The 20,682-nt window shown below is 41.7% G+C and overlaps 1 protein-coding gene across 1 annotated transcript in view; it reads left to right on the top strand.

Annotated features, from left to right (window-relative positions):
* Positions 1–782: 782 nt before the first annotated feature.
* etv4 (ETS variant transcription factor 4) overlaps positions 783–20,682 on the top strand; it is a 39,819-nt gene continuing 19,919 nt past the window's right edge. Inside the window, exons 1-4 of the mRNA XM_079577685.1 lie at positions 783–979; positions 1,465–1,555; positions 1,695–1,742; positions 8,427–8,480. Of these exons, the coding sequence (XP_079433811.1) occupies positions 923–979; positions 1,465–1,555; positions 1,695–1,742; positions 8,427–8,480 (250 nt within the window). The 5' untranslated portion in view covers positions 783–922. The remainder of the gene's footprint in view (positions 980–1,464; positions 1,556–1,694; positions 1,743–8,426; positions 8,481–20,682) is intronic.

The raw sequence follows: 20,682 nt of genomic DNA, 5'->3' as shown, positions 1-20,682 counted from the left end.
CTCCGCGCTCCGCCCATCGTTGCTAGGCTCCGGCTCTCGGCGACGCTGATTGGCGCGGAGAGTGAGAGCCAGACTTCATTCATAAGTCTGTGTATTCACGGGGACAAAGGCAACGAAATTCGAGCCCCTGAAAGAGGAAATCGTCCAATCACGCGGCTTCACTGGGGCAAGATCGAGAAGAACGAGCTGTAATAACATCACAGATCAACACTTCTGTTCCATGTGTGGTTTAAAAAAAAAAAAAGGCAAATAAAAAAAGGTGTCCTAAGCCCTCGTAGTTCACCCAAAACTTAAACCGAACGTGTTTGCTGAGGTGTGTTCAAACATCTGGTTTCAGTCACAGTTTAGTACAGTACAGCAATTCCGCTCATGCTTTCAAGGTGGGCAGACGTGGCAACACATGACATGAAGCAGAAATCTCCAAAATGCATGCGTAAAAGTGGATACAGCCTATTTCAGTCCATTGTGTTGTGTTTATTCATCCTTGTCTGTGAGATTAACCGTAGACCACACTTTGCAAACTTTGTACGTCTCGCAAATCCCTTTCCGCAGTCCCCTAACCTCGTGCGTAACCAAACTACGTGCATCCCTGAAATAAGTCCCTATCCATCACAAACAACAAAAGAAGGGAAGGAAAAAAACTTAGAGGGGAGAGATGTGCGGAGCGCTTGTGAGCCCGCTGGGTAATCACTCGCCATCACTTCCCCTCTCGGCATTTTTTTTTTTTTTTTTGTGAATGGGGCTCATTATGCATGCAGCCTCCACGCAGTCCATTCACGAGCGGCGCTGCGTCTTCTCCTTCAGTTGGCGGTGCGGTGTGTGTGCGCGCTGCAAGTAAAGACGGGACGGTTTTTTTTTTTTACGTGGACTGGTCTTCAACTCCCCAAAACAGCTGCCTAAATGACCACGAACGGCTAACGGGATGGATTATAAGATGGATGGATATTTAGACCAGCAAGTGCCTTACACTTTAGCAAATGTACGTATGGAGAAGTCATTGCTTTTTTTTTTTTTACCCCCCCGTTGTATATGCGCTTTCACGTTTTTTGCTTTCTCCGCGTAGTTTGGAAACGGTTATGCGCAAAGACTGTTTCGCTTTCTTTTCTTTTCTTTTTCTTTTTAGTGTTAGAACTTTGCAGCACAAACACATTTGCATTTAGCTTGAAGTATCTTTCAATGCTAACGGAGTCCAAAGTGTGCCAAATGGTCACTTCAGTCCCGGACAAACGCGTATTGTTTTTTTTCTTAGATTGCCTCCACAAATGTGTCAGATTCTGGAGAGCTTGTTTGACAATACTTACTCTGGAGCTTGGATTTCAGAACACCTTTCGCGTGCAAATAGCATTTCAACTTAATTGCGCATGTTGTTTTTGTTTGTCTTTGACACTTTGCACGCTCCGCCTGGGTAGATGTCTCACTTTTCCTCCCTCTAACATGTATGCGTTTTTTTTTTTTTTTTTGCAGAAGTCGCAAGGAAATGGACCTCTAAATAGACTGTTGATGGCAGCGAAAAGGAAATACATGGACACAGAATTACCCCCTCAGGAATCCGAAGGTACAGTCAAAAAGTCAACCCGTGACCTCATTACCTGACATGTTAACGGTGCAACACATGTCGATTTTGACCTGAAATGTTTAAAATGTGAAGCTTCTGTTGCTCATTTTTGCATCATTCTCTTCTCTTTTCCAAACAGACCTCTTCCAGGATTTAAGCCAACTCCAGGAGACGTGGCTCACAGAAGGTCAGACATTTTTTAAATTAATTTTTTTATGAACATGACAGTTTTCTGAGGTGATATTTGAATTCATGTTACTACAGAGATGCTTGAGCCCACAATTTGCAAAGCTGTCATAGGTTTGTTGTCGGAAAAACAAAAGTTTTGGTGATGTGTGACAAATGCTGTGGCGAGGACAAAAGGATTATTTGTCGTATTGAATTTTTCTTGTGTTTCGCGAATAATGTGTCCAGGGGTATCTATAGGAATCCAGCAGCTTGTAATGATTTATGGAAGCTGATTGCAAAACATCATTGCTATAGTGAGTTTTAAGGGTTTGTGGCTCGATAAGAGAATACTGTGCATTTACCCCTGAACTTAGAAGATGAAGTCACGTTCGGGGCTCTGTATTTTTTGACAATGTGAGATATAGGACCCATTGACAGCTGCGATCCTCCAAATGCTCCTTGATTTGATTCTTTTGGGACAGGGCTAGTTATTAGTTGTGAAGCAGGGTTGAAACAAGAGATCACAGATGTTAAACGAATTGCACGACATAGGCAATTTCGGATATTTTAAGATAAGTGTAAGACATTGAATAGAGTTTCAACTAATTCTGAAGACAATTGTTCATGAAAATCTGTAGAAGTATCCAAAATTCATCTTGCACCCCCAACCACTGCTTACATAGCCTGTTATGCTTGCGTGCAACCTCTTATATGTGATCCCGGACTGCAATCACCATTAAAAAAACACTCACACACAAACAGACAGACATTACAACAGACATTACTAGCTCGAGCGTGCCCTATTTTGGCCATGTCGCAGTGCGTGCCAGTGCACAGCCAAGCCAAACAAACAGGGTGTTCGGCCTGTGTCACTCAAAAGGCGCACAGCAGCGAAATCGGGGGCCCCCAGTCGCTCTCGCAGGCAATCGTCAGCCATGGCAGACCTTATAAGAACGCTGATGACGTGAGAGCTAATGGGGTAATTACACTGTACGTCGTGGGGCAGAAAACAACACATGGCCTGAGTCATTATCAGTGCTGTGTTAAGTTAAGGGGCAGTCCTGGCGAAACGCTCTCGGGGAGAATGTGGGACCCGGGGCGGCAAGAGTTTGGAGAGAGGCTTGAAATTGGATATTTGCCGGACTATGTGTTGCAAATGTATTGGTGTGGATGGTTTTTCGGTGATGAAATGCAGTGTGGTGCTGAAGAGAGAAAAGAGTGAAAAAGATCTGTTTTCATTGTGGGTCCTGTGGGTTTGTGGCTCCACTGAAAAAGTATTTGCTCCTGAAATATGAAGAACTATAATGAGGTGTAATCTTTGCTCTTTATTGTTTTCCTCATTGTGACATAGTGTGTGCTCTCCAAATTCTACACATTTTTTCTCTTAAGTAAACTTCCATGATGATGTTGTTGTCATTTTTTGGAGTATTTTCATTAAATACTGTAGCTGAAAAGTTATTTTTGCTCAGCCGGTCACATCAAGTGTGTACTGTATTGTGTAGTGGTGTTCTGTGTAGTAGCATAATAGAGATTTTTACTCCTTGACCTTTCTGAAAGAGCCCATTCTCTTCCTTATATTTGCAACATTTGCATCATTTCTGTATTAATTCCAGCAATTCAACAATATTAACACTTATTTTATCATGAAGATTCCTGTTTGCATGACACAAGCCACTGTTCAGCCCAATGAGGCTCTGAGACTATGAGACTGTGAGCCAGTGACTCCGAGCCGCTGATTATTCGTTACGTTTTAAGAGGCTGGGGTTTTTACGGCCGCAGAGCTGTGGCCATGTCAGATTTCTCACCCCTTTTCTAATGCAGTGTGAAGAAAACCAGCCAGTTCACTTCACACCAGCCACAAAGACGGGAGCCAGCAAAACTGTAACAATAGAGACGGGTTAGCAGCGGCAGTAAATTTAAATTGACACATTTTGGCACACGGCCACCCCTATCGTGACACCATTCACATTAAAATACTTTAGATATGGGAAATACAGTAGATAAAGATGTTTCGCATTGAGTGGTTCATTGATTAAAAAAAAAAAAGAAAAAAGGGTATGTATGCCTTATCCATTTCAGCAAGTACATTTTATATAACACTTTTTTGCAGTTCAATCCTAAACTTGAAATATATATGGCAAGAGTAAACTAATTAAACAAGAGGAGAGTGAATTGAATTTCTATTAGTCATGCTTGTATTTTATTCTGTTTATTGCTTGAAATATTACATGGTGCGGCTTTTAATTATGGTGTTTGTATTGGCAAAAACACCTCAACAAACATGCGTCATTACTGAGAACTGTAGCTTTGCTGAGAGCGGGACGTCACCGGGTCAACTTTATACCGATGTGGCTTGTTTTGTTTTTGACTATATAAGGCAACTGTAAGGATCAGTTTGGTCCTTTTGTTCCCTCCCAATGCTTCATTTTGATAACACTGCAAAAATATGATTGCTGATGTCTAGCCGTATCAGCATTTTGTGACAGTCTCTTTAAAGTGACACATTAGACACATTTCTTGCAAAAACATAGTTAACACATTTAGATTTAAGATTGTGCTAAAGAGTGTAGCCATCTTTTTTTTTTAGTGTGACTATTTTTGTGATGTTTATAGTTTCACTTCATTATTGGGACACTGACAGGATGTGACATAGATGAAGGCCGTTGATGAACTGTTGCCGTGCCGAATTATATTCATAAATATATGAATACAATTTTGAATTATATTTCCTAATTCAACAAATGCTGAATTATGAATATAGTTTTCTACTAAATAAAGATACAAAGACATGGGGAAGGGCAAAGTGCTTCAACAGCCCATAAATAATGGAGAATGCTAACATGATTCTTCGTGTTAGCACAAGGCTATTGTTAATGGTAGCTAGCGCTAGCTATGACTGCCGTTTTTTCACTTCCCCTGAACAATCTGCTGTGAGAAAATATCCATATGGGACCGATTTACACTTGACTTTATTTATATGTGGTAAATAAGTTCATATTCCTCCAGAAAATGGCTCTAAAGAGTGGAAAATTGTGTTTCCCCCTCGGCGAAGCCACGCCCCCTTCTATGACGAGATGCCGTCTGTTTCTATGGAATGTTACCTTTTTCTGTCATTCCCTGTCAGCAGCTTAAAAATTCGAACAAAAAATACTCTTCTGCCTAACATTTCTTAATTAAAATTGACACTGTGCATAACAACGCCGCCCAAGAAGTGACTTCCTGTTTCAATCCAGCACACCAACATAAAAGCGTCATCTTTTCCATTAGTTCAACAGTTCATTAGTTCAACTTTCTTTCTGCCCAACTATTAAAAGACAAAACACTTAAAATGTGTGTATTTCATTATATTCTTTATAAGTATCCGCTGAACTAATCAATGAGATGAGCTGTGTGCTTTTATTTTGGTGTGCTGGATTGAAACAGGAAGTCACTTCTTGGGCGGCGTTGTTATGATTTGAAGTTATGCTCAGAGTCAATTGCTGCTTCACTGAAATAAAAGGATAATTATGCAACTGATGTCACCCTTCTAAATAAGTCATATTTTCAAAAGCATTAAAACCTGTCTTATGCGCTTTAATATGTATGACTAAGAATATTGTGCAGAGCAGCTTTAACGCGGCTGGTTGTGATGTTTAATAAGATTCATAGGCATGAGCTGCAGTTTTGTCACATTTTTATAGCATGGGGCCCATTTCCTATTCCGTTTATACAGTATAAACACTGATCATCTGAGTGTATAGGAAATAGTCAGCAAGGCAAACACAACCTAAAGACTGAACTCTAAGCTATATCAAAGTTATTTTAACCTTCAATACCGGTGTGTTAAGACCCTCTCCTTTCCTGTCGAATTAATTAAAGACCTGGTGATGACTGACTGCAGTTGCGAGGGATTGAGATAGTAAAAGTCGCTCGCTGGGGGGATGTTTTTTTTCCTCTTTCTTTGCGTCTATAAGCAGAAGCGGAAGGGCGCAGTGAATGGCAGGAGTTCAGGAGCTTGTCATGTCTTGTCTGTGCACTTTATGATATGACTTTGGTTGATTTAGGCCCCGCCCACAGTCCCCCCCGCTGAGAGAGGGAGGGGTAAAAAAAAGAAAAGAAAGTCATACAAGGTGCCTGGAAGTGAACATGGGCTACTCTCTTCTTGTGCAGACTTGTGCTAAAGACCTGGGTACATGTTACTGGAAACAGAGCTGGGCTTAATTAAATGTAATGTTTATACGCTAGAGTTAAAGTACTCAAGATAGAAGTAAAAACTAACTAGTAGGTATAAAGTTATTGAGAAAATGTCTGTTCTAAAATAACTCGAGATAACGCATCCGGAAAGTATGAAAGTATATGTTGTTGAAAGAAAAAGATTGGTCGTCACATCTCCAGATCTCTTGTATTGGCTTCTGTTGTTAGTCCCTCTTATGTAACAGCTTGATATCCCCCCCTCGGGCCCAAAGGCACCCAGTTAAAAGGGCCTAATATCATTACCTTATAGTAAGCGACAGGATGTGGATATATTATATAAGAAATCAATGGGGTTTATCTGAACATGCTCCGTCATCCGGTTTCCTCCGCGCAGGAAGCAGCAGTGACGGCGCAGAGAAAGTGGATTTGGTTTTCTTGATTTCATCTTTTTGCCCTCTGTTTCTCTGAATGTTTGGAGTCTGGAGAAGGGGAGTGCTGCAGCAGAGGACACTGGGACAACTGGGTCAGAAAGTCATTTATGTGGTCCAAAGAGTGGCTGGGCAGGAAAAAAATGACTGTTTCCAAGCCGCCCGATGAGGATGGGTATCAACGTCTTAACTCCCATCTTAACCAAGTGCATTTTCTCCAGTTCGACCGGCCTTACCCGAATCTAAAATTTCCTTGACTGGAGAGCTGTAGGCCAGTGTAACGTCTCACATCTAAACAGATCTTTTTCATTGTGTTTTTTCCACTTTGTTACTTTTTTGTTGCTCTTTTATGTCGCATTTTTGTCACATTTTTTCCATCACTTTTTTGTTGCTCTTTAGTGCCTTGTTTTGTTACATTTTTGCCACTCTTTCCATTCGTTTTTGTTGCTCTTTTGTCAAATTTTTGTTGCTCTTTTGTGCCTTATTTTGTTACATTTTGGTCATTTTTTTCATCACTTTGTTTTTGTCCATTTTTCTTGCTCTTTTGTGCTTGTTTTGCTACATTTTTGTCACATTTTTGCCACTCTTTCCAGTCTTTTTTGTTGCTCTTTTGTCACTTTTGGGGTCTTTTTGTCTTATTTTTGCCACTTTTTTCATCAATTTTTTGGCATTTTTCGTTGCTTTTTCGTCTCTGTTTTGTTGCTTTATAGTGACTTTTTAAATGTATTTTTGTTGTGCTTTCATCCCCGTTTTTGTCACTCTTTTGATGGGTTTTTTCCAAGAAGCTTTTAGATTTGGGTAAAGACAAACTGGACAAAATGTGCTTGGTTCAGGTGGGGGCTCACACGTTAAAACATAGCTGGGGAAGGAGTATAATAATCAATACACAGTGAATGCCAACAGACCTTATGTCGAATGTACTTTGCCATCAACTTTTTCCCACCAGTTTGTGCCATGACGTAAGTGACTCCCGCGTGGTGGAAACACTTTCTTTTAATAAAAGGCATTAAAAAACAAACCTGCATCTTGGCGCGTTTCCAGCTCTGCCATTTGGTTTGGACACAGTGTTTTCACACACAAAAGCCTGACATACCATGGGCTTAGCGGGTGAATCCTGACCTCTTGACCCGTCTCTCGTGGGGAGTTGGCACTTGGCAGTCAAATTATTTTTGCTTTTCTAATTTGTTTGTTTGACGCAAAGTCCGGCGCTTTAGGGCGCAATTGTAAACGGATTAGGTTTTCTATTTTAAAAGAAGAAGGCGTACAATAGCGGCATGTCTGCGCAGCACCTGGGTTGGGCGTCTGTCGCAGTGAATGAATTGCTGTCCTACTACGAAATGAAATGTGTTTTTCTTTGAGCCACAAGGTTTAAATAACCTGTCCTTTGTTGCCCATTTTTAAGCGTCAACCTTCAACGTATTGACCCTAAGCTACTTGCTTTGGCCGGACCTGCCTTTTGTTTAATCGTTGTGCATAAAACAGATAAAGCCCAGACTCCCACTCCAAAGTCACTGTCCCCGATCACTTTTGGATTCGTCCCGGGTTTGTCGTGACACATTTGTTCACTCGCCGAGCCTGCACAGCCTGTTTTAGTCTGTCTGCATCTCCACAATAGAAAGAGTGCGAGTATAAAAGCTGCACTTGTTTTGTTGTTTCTCCAATTGTCACTCCACTGTCAACAGAAGCACTTTATGAGACTTGTAACCACACTTGCGACAAAATATAGATTAGCTTTATGGAGTTCTTCAACAACAGAACAATGTCAAATACTTTTCTAATAGAAGTTGCAGAAGTTAATTGTGCGTTGTGACGAAATCATCTGATGTAGGTGTCAAGAAGGGATTAAAGTGTGGCAGAAAGTAAATCCATAGTTGAATGCTGCAGCATGACGAGACTTTTTGACCATGGCACGGTTTTAAGTTGTACGAGAATCTAAATACAACATCATCCTATAATAATTGAAAAAAGAAAGGTAAAAAAAAAAAAGGCCCTACTACTTTTTGTTCCCGTGTCTTTGAACACAATTGTATTCATTAAATATAGACAGTACAAAGTGTTTTCGTTTTCTCTCTAAATGTCTTCCTGTTTCCTTGTGATTTCAGCTCAGGTTCCTGACAGCGATGAGCAATTCGTTCCTGATTTCCATTCTGAAAACTGTAAGTACAAACCTTCCTTTCGTTTTTCGCAATCCTTTTCATTTTGTTTGTTTTGTCTTGTCTTCTTCTGGTGAAGTGATCCGATCTGTACAGTATTCCCAGATTTTGTTGTGTAATACACTGACCCACCAATACAAAAGTCGCCACCTGGATTTAACAAACTGTGGGTTGCCGTAGTTGTTCAAGTCTAGATTCAACAACACTACCGTTTTTTCATTTTATGCCAAAAAATGCATAATGAAGAAGAAAAAACGTAGCAGATACTGGTATACAAGCCGAAATCGCCATCTAGCGGTAAACATGTGAATGATATATTTTGATATATAAGTCGCACCTGAGTATAAGTCACACCCCCCAGCCAAACTATGAAAAAAAGTGCGACTTATATAGTCTGTAAAATACGATATGCGCCCAAAGAATGAGATCAGCTGACTACCAGGTTATTCCTTTAATGGATTTCTTCTTCCCTAATGGCACGGGCATATTCCAAGATGGAAATTCCAGGATTCGTCAGGTTCACATTGTGATAGAGTGGTTCAAGGAGCATGAAACATTATTCTTACTCATGAATTGGCCGCCACAGAGTCCAGATATTAACCCCATTGAGAACACTCTCCCATCACCAATATAAGCTCTTTTGTTTTTGGTCAGGCAGTATAGAACTGTCCTATGATCCACCACTGGACCTTGAGCAGTTCTGACCTCAAAGTGTGTTCATCATGGTGGATTTAGCATAGCAATAGCATGCAATATTCACACTCTTCTATCATGTGTCATTCCCACTGCTGCCTGAAAAAAGTAGTCAAGCCAATTCAAAATCTTGACCAAATCTTAACTCTCACTCTTTACTGCCATTTCCTTTAATATTTTAAAGTGTAAAATATCAGTTCAGAGGTGCCCAGATAATGTTTTTAAGCCTCAATGATAGTAGTACCATGATTCGGGACAGTTGTTTCTTGCTAAATTGCCAGAGGCCCATAGTGGACGATCCTGTCCCTGCGTTTGGTTACAGTAATCCTTTGAACCCTGATCATGCAGAACATTTGGGTGCTTATTGTGTGTAACCATTAACAATTTGCATGGATCTGAAAGGCTGAAAGAGTCCAGCGCAGGAAACCGGTAAAAACACGAGTGAGGGCGCAGGTACAAAGGTGGTCTTTTGTCGTGCGTCGGAAGAAAGCAAAACAGAAAAGCAAATTCCTGGGCCGCACAACTGAGCCGCGATTTGAATGTGTTTCCCTTTTTCTTGTTGTGCCGAAACAATAGTGATTGAGGGTCTGGGGTGGCTGTTGACACAAACTCTGTTTTCTCGGTCAGTTCAGTCCTTGTCCTTGTGTCTTTGGTAGTGACTGTGATGCTGAAATGGTGCACCACAAAGAAAGTCGAGCGAGCAGTACTATAAGCTTTTCATACCAACTACCACCTCGTGAAAATATTATATGACATGAAGTACCACCAGGCCGGGACTTAGATCAAATTCGACTAAACTGGGTCAGGAATGGCTAATAAGCTCACACATTTACAATCAACAAGGAGGCCAGGTCAAAAGAGATTATAAATCTCAATAAGTTTTTACCTGGTTAAATAAAGGTTAAATAAAAAATAAAGACAGACTTCAAATAATGATATTCATTGCTTCATCTGTAACCTTTGTAGTTAAATTAACCTTATAAAGATATTAAAACGGCCTCTCCCACAACAACAAATTACACTGAAAAGGTTTAAAGCAGTACTAAGTAACTCATGCCCCTAGAGGTTATAAAACATGTTGCGGTTTTTTACTCATTCATTGTCCGTGAGAGTAAATACTACACTGACAGAAAAGACAAAGGAGAGAGGGATATTGTACATCCAATTACACAATGGAGATAGTTTTTTTCACTCAAACCTGGCTGTAAATACTGTTTAAGTGGTGCTAGCCCGCAGTTAGCGTTGCCCGTTAGCCTGTTAGCTTCTTCTTCAGGATTCCAGTAGTGTGTGTATTGGTGGCTCCGACCCGGTGCAGGGAAGTTGCAAGCATGGTTTTCTGGTCAGAGACACCAGGGGAGATGAAAGACCCCCCACTCATCCTATTAACACTTGTATTACCCCCAGAGGGACTACGAAAAGGATTTATTTAGGTAAACAAGTTTCTTAGTACTGCTTTAAATAATGACTTGCTCAAGATGCATGGTCCGTATCAAAAGTCAAACGCACACTTTTTTGCTAAATGGGATATGTTTTGCATTTGGACTTTAATTGAATGCCACGAGAGAAACATTTATCAAATCTAAAGCAACTAATAATGTTTGGTGAATAACAACCCCCAAAAAAGTCCAATTGCTTCTTGAAATAGCTAGTGCAGTGACCTGATTTCACTCTTTGTCTTGTTACTCTATGGCCTCATGCCGTATCTAGCGATTATAGGGGGATGACTCGCCCAAAGCCAAAGTTGACATCCCTCGGTGGCACTATTCAGCCTCACTTCCTGTATCGTTTTCTGTGTGTAAACATCATGTGACCGAACAGTCCCCCCGTGTCACCACCGTCCCTGCCCCTGTCCCTGTGAAACACTGTGGCTGTGTGTCGGCCAACAATGCAGAGGAGGAAGTGCAGATCAACCCTGGGGCCACCTCTGGGTCGTGTCTACTTAACCCCTCGGCCCCGCGAGCCAATCAGCTGTCAGAGCACGGCTAACGCTTGAGCCCAGTGTGATGCGGCGGAGGTCAGGAGGGCGAGCGCTTGACGGGCAGCTCACTTATAGGCCGCGCCGGCTCTCCCGCTGCTGACGCTCCGGTCGCGAACATCTCCTTTCAAACGCTGATTGATGGAAAATGGAGGTTGACAAAGCGGCGTAGATGTATATGACATACTGGGACCGGGCGCCAACTGGGGATGCGTGAAAGTGCCAGAGGGAGATTGCGATCGGTGCCATAGACGACATAGGATACATGGAGTTATAAATAAACCCTGTTAAGACATCTCGGTATATGTTAAAGGCTTTTGTAAATCCAAAAATCCCACGAAACAGAGTTCATTTGAAGCTCCCACTGTTACGAAAAGTGTGGAGAAGTGATTGTGCAACATACCTGGACATCTGGTAAACCTATTTGGAGCTAACAAGTGCGGCCTGTGTGCTGTCGAGAAGGCCAGGTCACGCAATCAAGCATGTTACATGTACTGGCTGACCGGTGCGTTCAAAAGTAATTGGGGATAACCTGTTTCTTGCAGAGACTTTTTTTTTTTTTTTAGAGACAGGCCTAGAGCTACGTAGACCTTTGGACGTGGACATTCCTCCCGTCTGTAGCCCGAAGGCAGGGGAACAGAGAGGTGCCAGTCAAAAACAAGTCTACAATTTGACTTTGTAAATGTCAGATTATTGTTCTCTTAAACACCCAGCGCGTCGTCTTTTGTCCGAGTACAGTTGTTTACACTTCTTGCTGCTCGAGAGATGGGACCATTCATAAATTTTCCTCCCCTTGCCTGCATAAGAGGAAGTGTGCCTGCCCCTCCCCCCTGCACTCTCCATTCATAAAAAAAGAAAAAGAAAAAAAAAAGAAAAAAAAGCCCTACAGTAACACAGCGATCCAAACTCCTCCCTCTCTTCCTGTTTCTGGACAAACTAAGTCGAATTTAAGAATCTCAACGACGTTCGTTTCTCCTTCCCGGCGCTCGGGACGAGTTGTGAACTGATCCCGTGGTTTTATAGGCAGAGGTTTTTTGCGTGGGACGATTGTTTAGGTTTTGCAGCATAATTGCATATGGTTTCGGCCGGGGAGAATGCAGCTGAAGGGATTTCTGACTGTACTAGAAGAAAGGAGGGGAAAGATAAGGGTGCAGAATAAAGCTGAACAAAAATCTGTTTTCCCCAGCCCAGTTTTTGCCATAAATTTAAGCGCCATTTGTAAAGGGCAAAAACATAAATTGGCAAGAGATGTTTGATATGCTAATTATTTGGCGAAAAGTGATACAGCGTCTGGCTTCAATCTGAGACGAACCAAAGAAAAAAAAAAAGAAGCTCTAGCTAAGAAAAGCGCGAAGAGCCTCATTGACATGTCCCCCGTGTTGTGCTTGGTCATGAATTCACAGCCGTCCCGTTGTTTGGGCCAATCAGCCCCCCCCCCCTCCCGTTTTTGGAGCTCGGCCTGATGGGTAAACTCTGCCCCCCCTTCCCCTCCCCTCCCCTCCTTCCTCTACTCCTTCTCCTCTGCCCTAAAGAGAAACATGCCTCTGTGTTCTCTCTCCGCACTTTCCAAAATACAGCTGCTACGCAACAAAAGTGTGAAAAAACATCCAGGTGCCTGCACATCCACGTCTGCCTGCCCCGTGTGTGTGTGCGTGTGTGTGTGTGTGTGTGTGTGTGTGCGTGTGTGTGTGTGTGTGTGCCACTTTGCTCTTTCGGTTTACACAAACGATCAACAAATCTTAGGGGGTGATCTCTTGTGACAGGGTTCGTGCGCGCTCACATAAACAGTGCAAATACTGAGCGCTCACATGAAGCTTTATGAATGGGGCGGTTGTGGGAGGCTGGCTTAGGTAGCGCATTTAGATTGAGCGGGCTTTCATTCATGGAACAGGGGTACGGATAGGCTATGGCTGACCACACCGAATCAGCGAAATATTCAAATGTTTTTTTTTGTCAATATTGAACAAAACAGTCATTGAGCTTTTCTTCACAGTCTCAATTACGGTTGCGAGATTAATTGCACGTGAAGCAGTTGCGAATGTCCAATGGAAACAACAAAATGACCTCCTATGGGATCTGATTTCATATGGTAACCTTGGTACCTTAACATGTTCTGAAAGGCATGTGATGTTCGTACAAAGTTCACATCTCTATCGTCTCTCAAAAACGTTTAAAGCGCACCGCAATTAGACATCTTTCCGCAGTCGCGCGGCTCTATTGTTATGGTAAATGGAAAATGGTCTCAACTTGTATAGCACTTTTCCACCTACATTAGGCACTCAAATCGCTTTACAGCAAGGATCCACTCACCCATTCATACTCTCATTCATACACCAATGTACGCAGACACTGGGGGCAATGTGGGTGGAGTGTCTTGCCCAAGGACACAACGACAGTGTGCACTTTCAGGAGGTGGGACTCGAACCCCACACCTTCCGATCATGAGACGACCCGCTCTACCAGCTGCGCCACTGTTCAAATCAAATGAAAGTGTTTTTTTTTTTTTTTTTTCTGTTTTAAAGGCCAGGCGTGCAGCGTAATGATAGGCATTAACAGCCCCCAGTGGCGAAGGAAAAGGCGAACTCCTGCGTGTTGATTCAAGAGCAGAGGTAGAAAGCAGAAAGAGAAGAAGAGGGGGGGGGGGGCAGTACAGCTTTGTAAATGGAAAGCACTGTGTGTTTTATTACAGAGGTATCAGGGGAGGTGAGGCAAAGTGGCTAGAAAAGAAAAAAAGGACGCTGTTGTTGTGTGTAGCGTTGCATTGAAAAAAGACTTTTACTACAATTGTTGGAGTTTTGATTTGTAGCAAGGTCGAAATCAGATGAACTGATATTGAAAGACACGGATATGAATGATTGGCGCTCAGGTTAGACGTGAGCGTGTTTAACATACACGTTTTACAGTATTGCAGTCAGTCACTGTCTTGTTACTAATCGGCTTATCCTTCTACATCTACGATCCACAGGGCTGCAAAGATCTGAGCTATGCAAGGAATGTGAAGTCATAACACATCTGGTCATATTTACAAAAACAGGTGCGAGACACTTGTGCTGTTCAGCCTATTCACCTGCTCCACTTTATCTGCGTGTAACAAAGCATTTACATCGCCTCCATTGAACTTGATTTTTATCTTTAAAACAATGCAAATAAAGGATCTGCAAGTAAGGCCATCAAGAATAGGACAATCCACTTTAACTTTAGTTTAGTTTATTGAAAGGACAGTTATATTAAAAAACTTCATTTGTGTATTGCAAGTATTGTAAGTAAAATATGCCAAAAAAGGAAGGCTTCATAATATATCGCCAAATCGGCAAGTTACTTAAAATTTTTAGTATATTCTATATTAGGAATACTGTTCTAAAAATGTAATATGTGTGTATTACATATTCCTGTATCAAACTACTTTGAGTTACTTTTGAATTACTTTTGGCAAGATGTAAACTGAAAGTAGTAATAATGCCACCAAGCAAAAGTACAGACAGAGAGTTCCTTTTGCTTCACTATTTCCATTCTCTTGTGTCTTGTTTTGTGGACGTTAGCTACGCAGCGGCAGATCGTAAACACCAGTGTCCAACCAGTGGTTGCTCTTGTAACTCAAGTTACTTGAAATGTATCAACGGCAACACTTTATTTTACACTACCCTTGATACATTGTGCCTAACTAAATTTAGTACAATGCAATGGACTTTGTAATAGTGTGTAATAAGTTGTACCTATGGGTTAGATACACAGTGGAAGGGTCTCGTGTTCTATTACATTATGTACTTACAAAGTACTAATTCAAGTTATTCCATTGTGTACGTTCTACATAGGTACAAGTTATTACAGATTGTTACAGAGCACATTATATTGTACTAAATTTAGTTAGGTACAACAATGTATCAAGGTAGTGTAAAATAAAGTGATACCTATTTTTGTAACTTTTGTATTACCCCAGAACTGGTTGCAAAGTGACTGAAAACTTCAATCCGACTCAGATATACATATTTATTTTGTTCACACAACCTACAACAAAATTTAGTCATGATGGACTTTATTTAGTCCCGTTTGAACCACATTTTTTTAAAGTATTGATAAAATATGCTGATTTTTGTTTAATGGAAGGTTCGGTGTTAAAATGGTTCAGTAACATCTTGCAATAGTATTGTTTCACCAATCAAAAGTGAACTAAAGAAGAGGAGATGCCGGTGGATAAGTCACAAATACAGGAACCACACTACAAACATGCAACACCAGATCTTGAAATGGAGACCCTTGCGATACGAACTTGCAAAAACACTTCTCTGAAAAGAGCTAAAAGCCAAAGAGAGAGTTTGTTATCGCAATATTCAAAAGAGTTCAAACATCAAACATCGCAATTTTTCTCATATCATGCGGCTAATATGTTTTAAGTGGATTCGTCATGTGCAGAAACACACAGCAGTCCGATAAGAAAGGATGGGTGTGGGTTCCCGCAGCAACCTGCTGACACAGGCCACTAAAGGTGCGATGTTAGAGGCGGCGTATGTCCCTATCGATCGGGGTGGGGGGGCCCATCCATCGCGGGACGAGATGGGGCGGACTGATAAATGGCTTGATAAAGATAAAGCTGAGATAAATCAGGGTGAGGGCAGATAGGGGGGAAGAGAGGTTTCGCTTGGGAGGAGGGGGCAGGGGGAGGAGAGGGAGGGGGGCATTACGGTCCGAGATCCTGATCGGGAAAGTGCAAGAGATCAGTGGGGCATCTAGACCTGTAGATGTGGCATTTGCACTGATAACTCCAAGTGAGGTGTCCAGACCGCGCTCCTTTTAGGTTATCTGTCTTTGATAACACGCACTTACTCAGCCCTTCAGCCGTGGGATCAGAAAGTTTACTTACCTTTTCCGTTAGTTAGCAAACTGATGCTAACCAATCAAATATTTCCTTCATATTTGATTGGAATCCTTCAGCCTGCTGCTAAGAGATCAGTAGTTGCTGACGAAGCCGCCTGAGGTGAGAGACAAAACCGGAGACACCTTTTCTTTTATATGGAAAATAATCTACAACCGGGGTAGGCAACGTCAGGCCCGGGGGCCAAATCCGGCCCTCCAGCACAGAACCTCTGGCCCCTAAGGTGATTTTGAGGAATATTAATATGCAAATAAGAGATTAAATACCTTTTAAAGTACTCTTGAAATGTGAGAAATGGTGTCCGTATTTTAAAAATGTCCTGTCAGAACATCCCGCTTGGTCATAAATAATGATAAACGGTGATTCTCTACTCGTGGGTCGAGACCGAAAAGTGGGTCACGGAGCCATTTTGAGTGGATCGTCAGTCTATAGGGAACCTTTATTCAGTATTTTCATTCTGAAACTGCATGGAAGCCCTAAATGTGTCTGTTATAATGAATGTTATTGGGTTGTTTTGATCATGATTTCAGTCTTAAAGGTAAATCTACTGCTTGTTCAACAAAAACTAGAGTTGAAAATACAATATTTTACACGATATATGACAAATTACAATTACTTCGGTTTGTCATCAGAGGGGGAAGGTGGGTCCCAGAGCCTGCCACTTTTTACCACTGATATAAAACATTGGCATTTGCAGATAGTTCTTTACTTTAGGCTACAATGTTGAGGTTCTGCCCTTGGGTGTTTTGGCAATGATGAAAATCGGCCCTCCACGACGCAAACTTGCCTACCCCTGATCTACAATGATAAACCTATAACATCATATTAGATTTCAAAATGGCACCATAGGAAAAGAGGTTTGAATACTGTATAAAGCCAGTCCATCTCGAAATGCGGCGCGCTCATTTTATCATTTCGGTAACAGCGCGGGGGGGGTGGATCGATCCCCACATTAAACATTAAGAAGGGACAGCTATATTAGGGCTTTTGAAGGGATTGAGAGAGAGGAGTCAATATTGCTCCAGATTAATTACCTCCAGCCCTCACCTCTGACGGGATGTCCCCCCTCGCTCGCATGTCCCGGGACACGGATGTATTGTATCGGGTCCGCAAAACAGCCACGGGACGGGGGATTTACGACTGGTCAATGGCCGTTTTATAAAAAAGCAAACGTGGCACAAATGAAAGTGAAGTGGACAAGAGGGAGAGCGTGAGATGTCAACGCATTTATAGAGAGAAGAGTTGTGAGTTATTGACCCCGCTGGAGTAGATGAAATTTAGATTGTATTGTACTTTATAGGCTTTTACTGGGCCATAGGCGAAAGGCAGATTCTCTCACATGTTCTTTTATTTGTGTTACTTTACTTTACAAGATTGCTATTGTATTATTGACCTACAGTGGCCAAGCAGTTGCCTTTGTTGATCAATAAAGTCTAATGTGGAAAGTAGAGTTGTTATATAGAAACATTACTTATATACTTGTACACCAGTTTTGCTCATAGAAAGTAAAGCGGTGGTAGAGGAAGTATAGTATAGAATAATTGAAATAATTATAGCTTTCAGTAGTGACAGTTATAGTGACAGTTATAGGCATGGTTGCGGAAACAGACTGAGCTAGATCGTACAGCAGTACTTGGAAGGAGAAGTGGGTGTAGTAGCTGTAGTAATAGTAATTGCAGTATCCGTTAATGCAAATGTTTAACACACATTAATGTCCAGGGCAGTTAGCATGATTGGTCCTATACTAACAAACCTAATTGCTTTGAAAGAGCTACTACCATAATATCTATAACTTGTGGTTGTAGTACTCCCTATTGCCTAAGTAGTAGAGTGAAAGAGTCATGATACAGTTGAGCAGATTCCTAGAGAGTTTGAAATTTTTTGGCATTTTTCTTGCATTAGTGAAAAAAATCTTGAATCTTTAGATTTTAAACGGCTCCATATTCTTACTAAAGAGTACTTCCTCCGATTCTGTTTCATCAATTGCACAGACGGTAGTTTAGCTGAGAAAGAAGGAAGTGAAACTTTGGCCCTTGCACAATTAACCGCCCTAATGTCCATCCTGTTGGCCAATACGAAGTCATATAGACACGTATATCGTCCTCCTGGTGCTGCTCTGTCCAGTGTTGTGTGCCGCTGATATCGCTGCACTTTCCATCAATCTCGTTAGGCTCGTTTGGCAGCTATCTGACAACCATTCTTTAAATATTCAAGGAGCCTGAAGCATTATCAGATGAGCGAGGCTGACCTGTAAATCAGATAGAGAAGACACTAATGGATGCAACACTCTTAGCCCCGTGTCACGACCAGCCTATAGCTCTCCATATCAAATTAAGCTTTTAGGAATAATACCGACCAATCATGGCGGAACAAGGTTAGCGGGCAGCAGACCATTTCAGTGTATGGAAATAGTACTGATATATAGTAATGGTGTAATAAACTAAGGTCGCAATGCATTTTCTATGGATGATTTGATAATATCCACACAGTATCAAAGTTAGGAAAGACACAAACACTTAATGACATGCACATTAGTCTATGAATCTCAACGCTCTCGCCCGCCTCAATCCTTAATCCTACCTTTGTAACATATTGGTTTATGCAATAGGGTTCTTTTTATCATGAGTTTGTGAGTGTGTGAGTGTCTATGCTTGGCCGCTGGCCATTAACACCTACATTTAGCACAGACGTTAATGTCTACATAATATGGCGACTACTACTGCAAGGGTCTAAGCAGGCAGAAAATGTTCTATTGACTTTTGTTCATTGTGTAATAGTCTATTGTTTTTGCGATGAGCAGTGACCGGACACAAACTCTCACACATGCTGGGCATATGTTTCCATGCACTGGCTGTATAGACTCTCCAAACAGATTACACTGCATCCCCAGTACTTCCTTCCTCTTTGTGTCCCTTGACATACAAGTCATACTCCTGTATTTTGTAATTGATTGATGCTGTTGCCGATAAGCATGTGGTTTTGTGTGTTGCCGATTGGTTTGTTAGACTTGGTAAGATAAGGCCAAAACTTAAGGTGAAATTTAAGTACTGCCTCTCGTGCCAAATAAAGTTTTGAACATTCTACCAATTGGCATTCTTGTTTACATTGATCCACATAAGGGATCCATTGTTGAGTGCAGGTGTAGCCAGCAAGGCCACGTGCCGCTGTAACACTGCACATGCACACTCCATATCGTGCTAGATATGAACCAGACTTCCAGATAGTGTTAAGGTTGTCCCTCCAATGTTATTTGTACAATATGTCCCATTATTAAATGTGTATTTACATGTGCTTTACGTTGGCCAGATCCAGTCACCTTGTTTGACACTAGGGCTGATGTGCATTGACTTAATATTGTGAGCAAGGTTGTCGTGTGCTGCGGATTTCCAGAGACTTGAGAGTTGGCCAAGTTACACATAAACACTGAGCATAAGACTATCCAGATCCACGCTAGTATTAAGATAGGACGTCCCAAACGGCCAGGATTATGATGGTAGGAAATATTGTGTCTAAAATAAGACAGTTGAGGTCATTTCAAGGTTTGGTCTGCAGAAAAGATTTAGATGAGTTTCCCTTACATCAGTGCACCAGGCAAGGTCGGAAAAGCTGAAGTTAAAGTGCAGATTGGTTTGGGGTGTTTTTACCCCAGATGCCCTTTCTGATGCTACGATTTTCTGTTGGCACAAAGTAAACTAGCTTATACACAGCATTTGGTATATTCAGTACAACAATAGAGGTAACATGTGTTTCAGTGGTTGGTAGAATTTGTTCTTACTTCTTTGGGAGTTCCCCAGGGCTGTATCTTTGCTCCCATACATTTCCCCATGTGTCTCAATGTGCTATCCCTAAAAGATATTTGTGTACGCAGATAATCAGAATCAGAATTGTATTTGTTGACATTGTTTGAACAGGCTGAACAGGTTCACACATTTTTCCTCGGTACACTTGTGCAACATAAAACATAACACAGAATTTTAGATAATAATACGCTTGCACGATAGCACCAAGACAACCTTACTCGGCGCCATCTTGGATTCAGTCTATATTCTCCTATATTACCGGCACTTTGTTTAATTTAAGTGGGTCCAGACCTTTTTGTCTTGCATGTCCCTTGGACTTTCTGTACTCCGTGTATACCCCTACCTCAAGGTTGTTGATTCTCTGTACACAGATCTATTGAAACTGTGTTGAAAATAAAGCTGAAATAGTCTCAAAATACATTTTACTGGAAAATATCATCCTTTTTGGACATGGGACATTTTTTTCAATCTCAATTCCAAGTATCCCCTATAAGTCCTCGAGTACCCCAGGCGTCGCTGTACCCCTGGTTGAGAATCAATGGTGTACAGCACTTTGGTCAACTATGATATCACAACATTCTGGTTAATTCTAATATGTTGTTTGTTGGCTTGAGGAGTTCCCCAGGGGCCTGACTCAGCTCCCATACATTTTCCCACATGTGCCTAGAAAGCCATTGTGCATACAGAGTATATGTGTGTGGAAGGGGGGTGTGTGCCATCCCTTTTCCTCCTTCTACGATTTGTTTGTGGTGGGGCGTCCGTTGAATAGGAAACCCCCCCTCCCTCTTGTAATGATCCTCTACTTCCTAAAGCACTCAACCATGACCATCACCTTTCACCCTGCGCCCTCCCCCTTAACAACACACA

This window comes from Gobius niger (assembly GCF_951799975.1).
Source record: "Gobius niger genome assembly, chromosome: 19".
Classification (NCBI taxonomy): domain Eukaryota; kingdom Metazoa; phylum Chordata; class Actinopteri; order Gobiiformes; family Gobiidae; genus Gobius; species Gobius niger.
The sequence above is the reverse complement of the archived record's forward strand: the minus strand, read 5'-3'. Positions and strand labels throughout refer to the sequence as shown.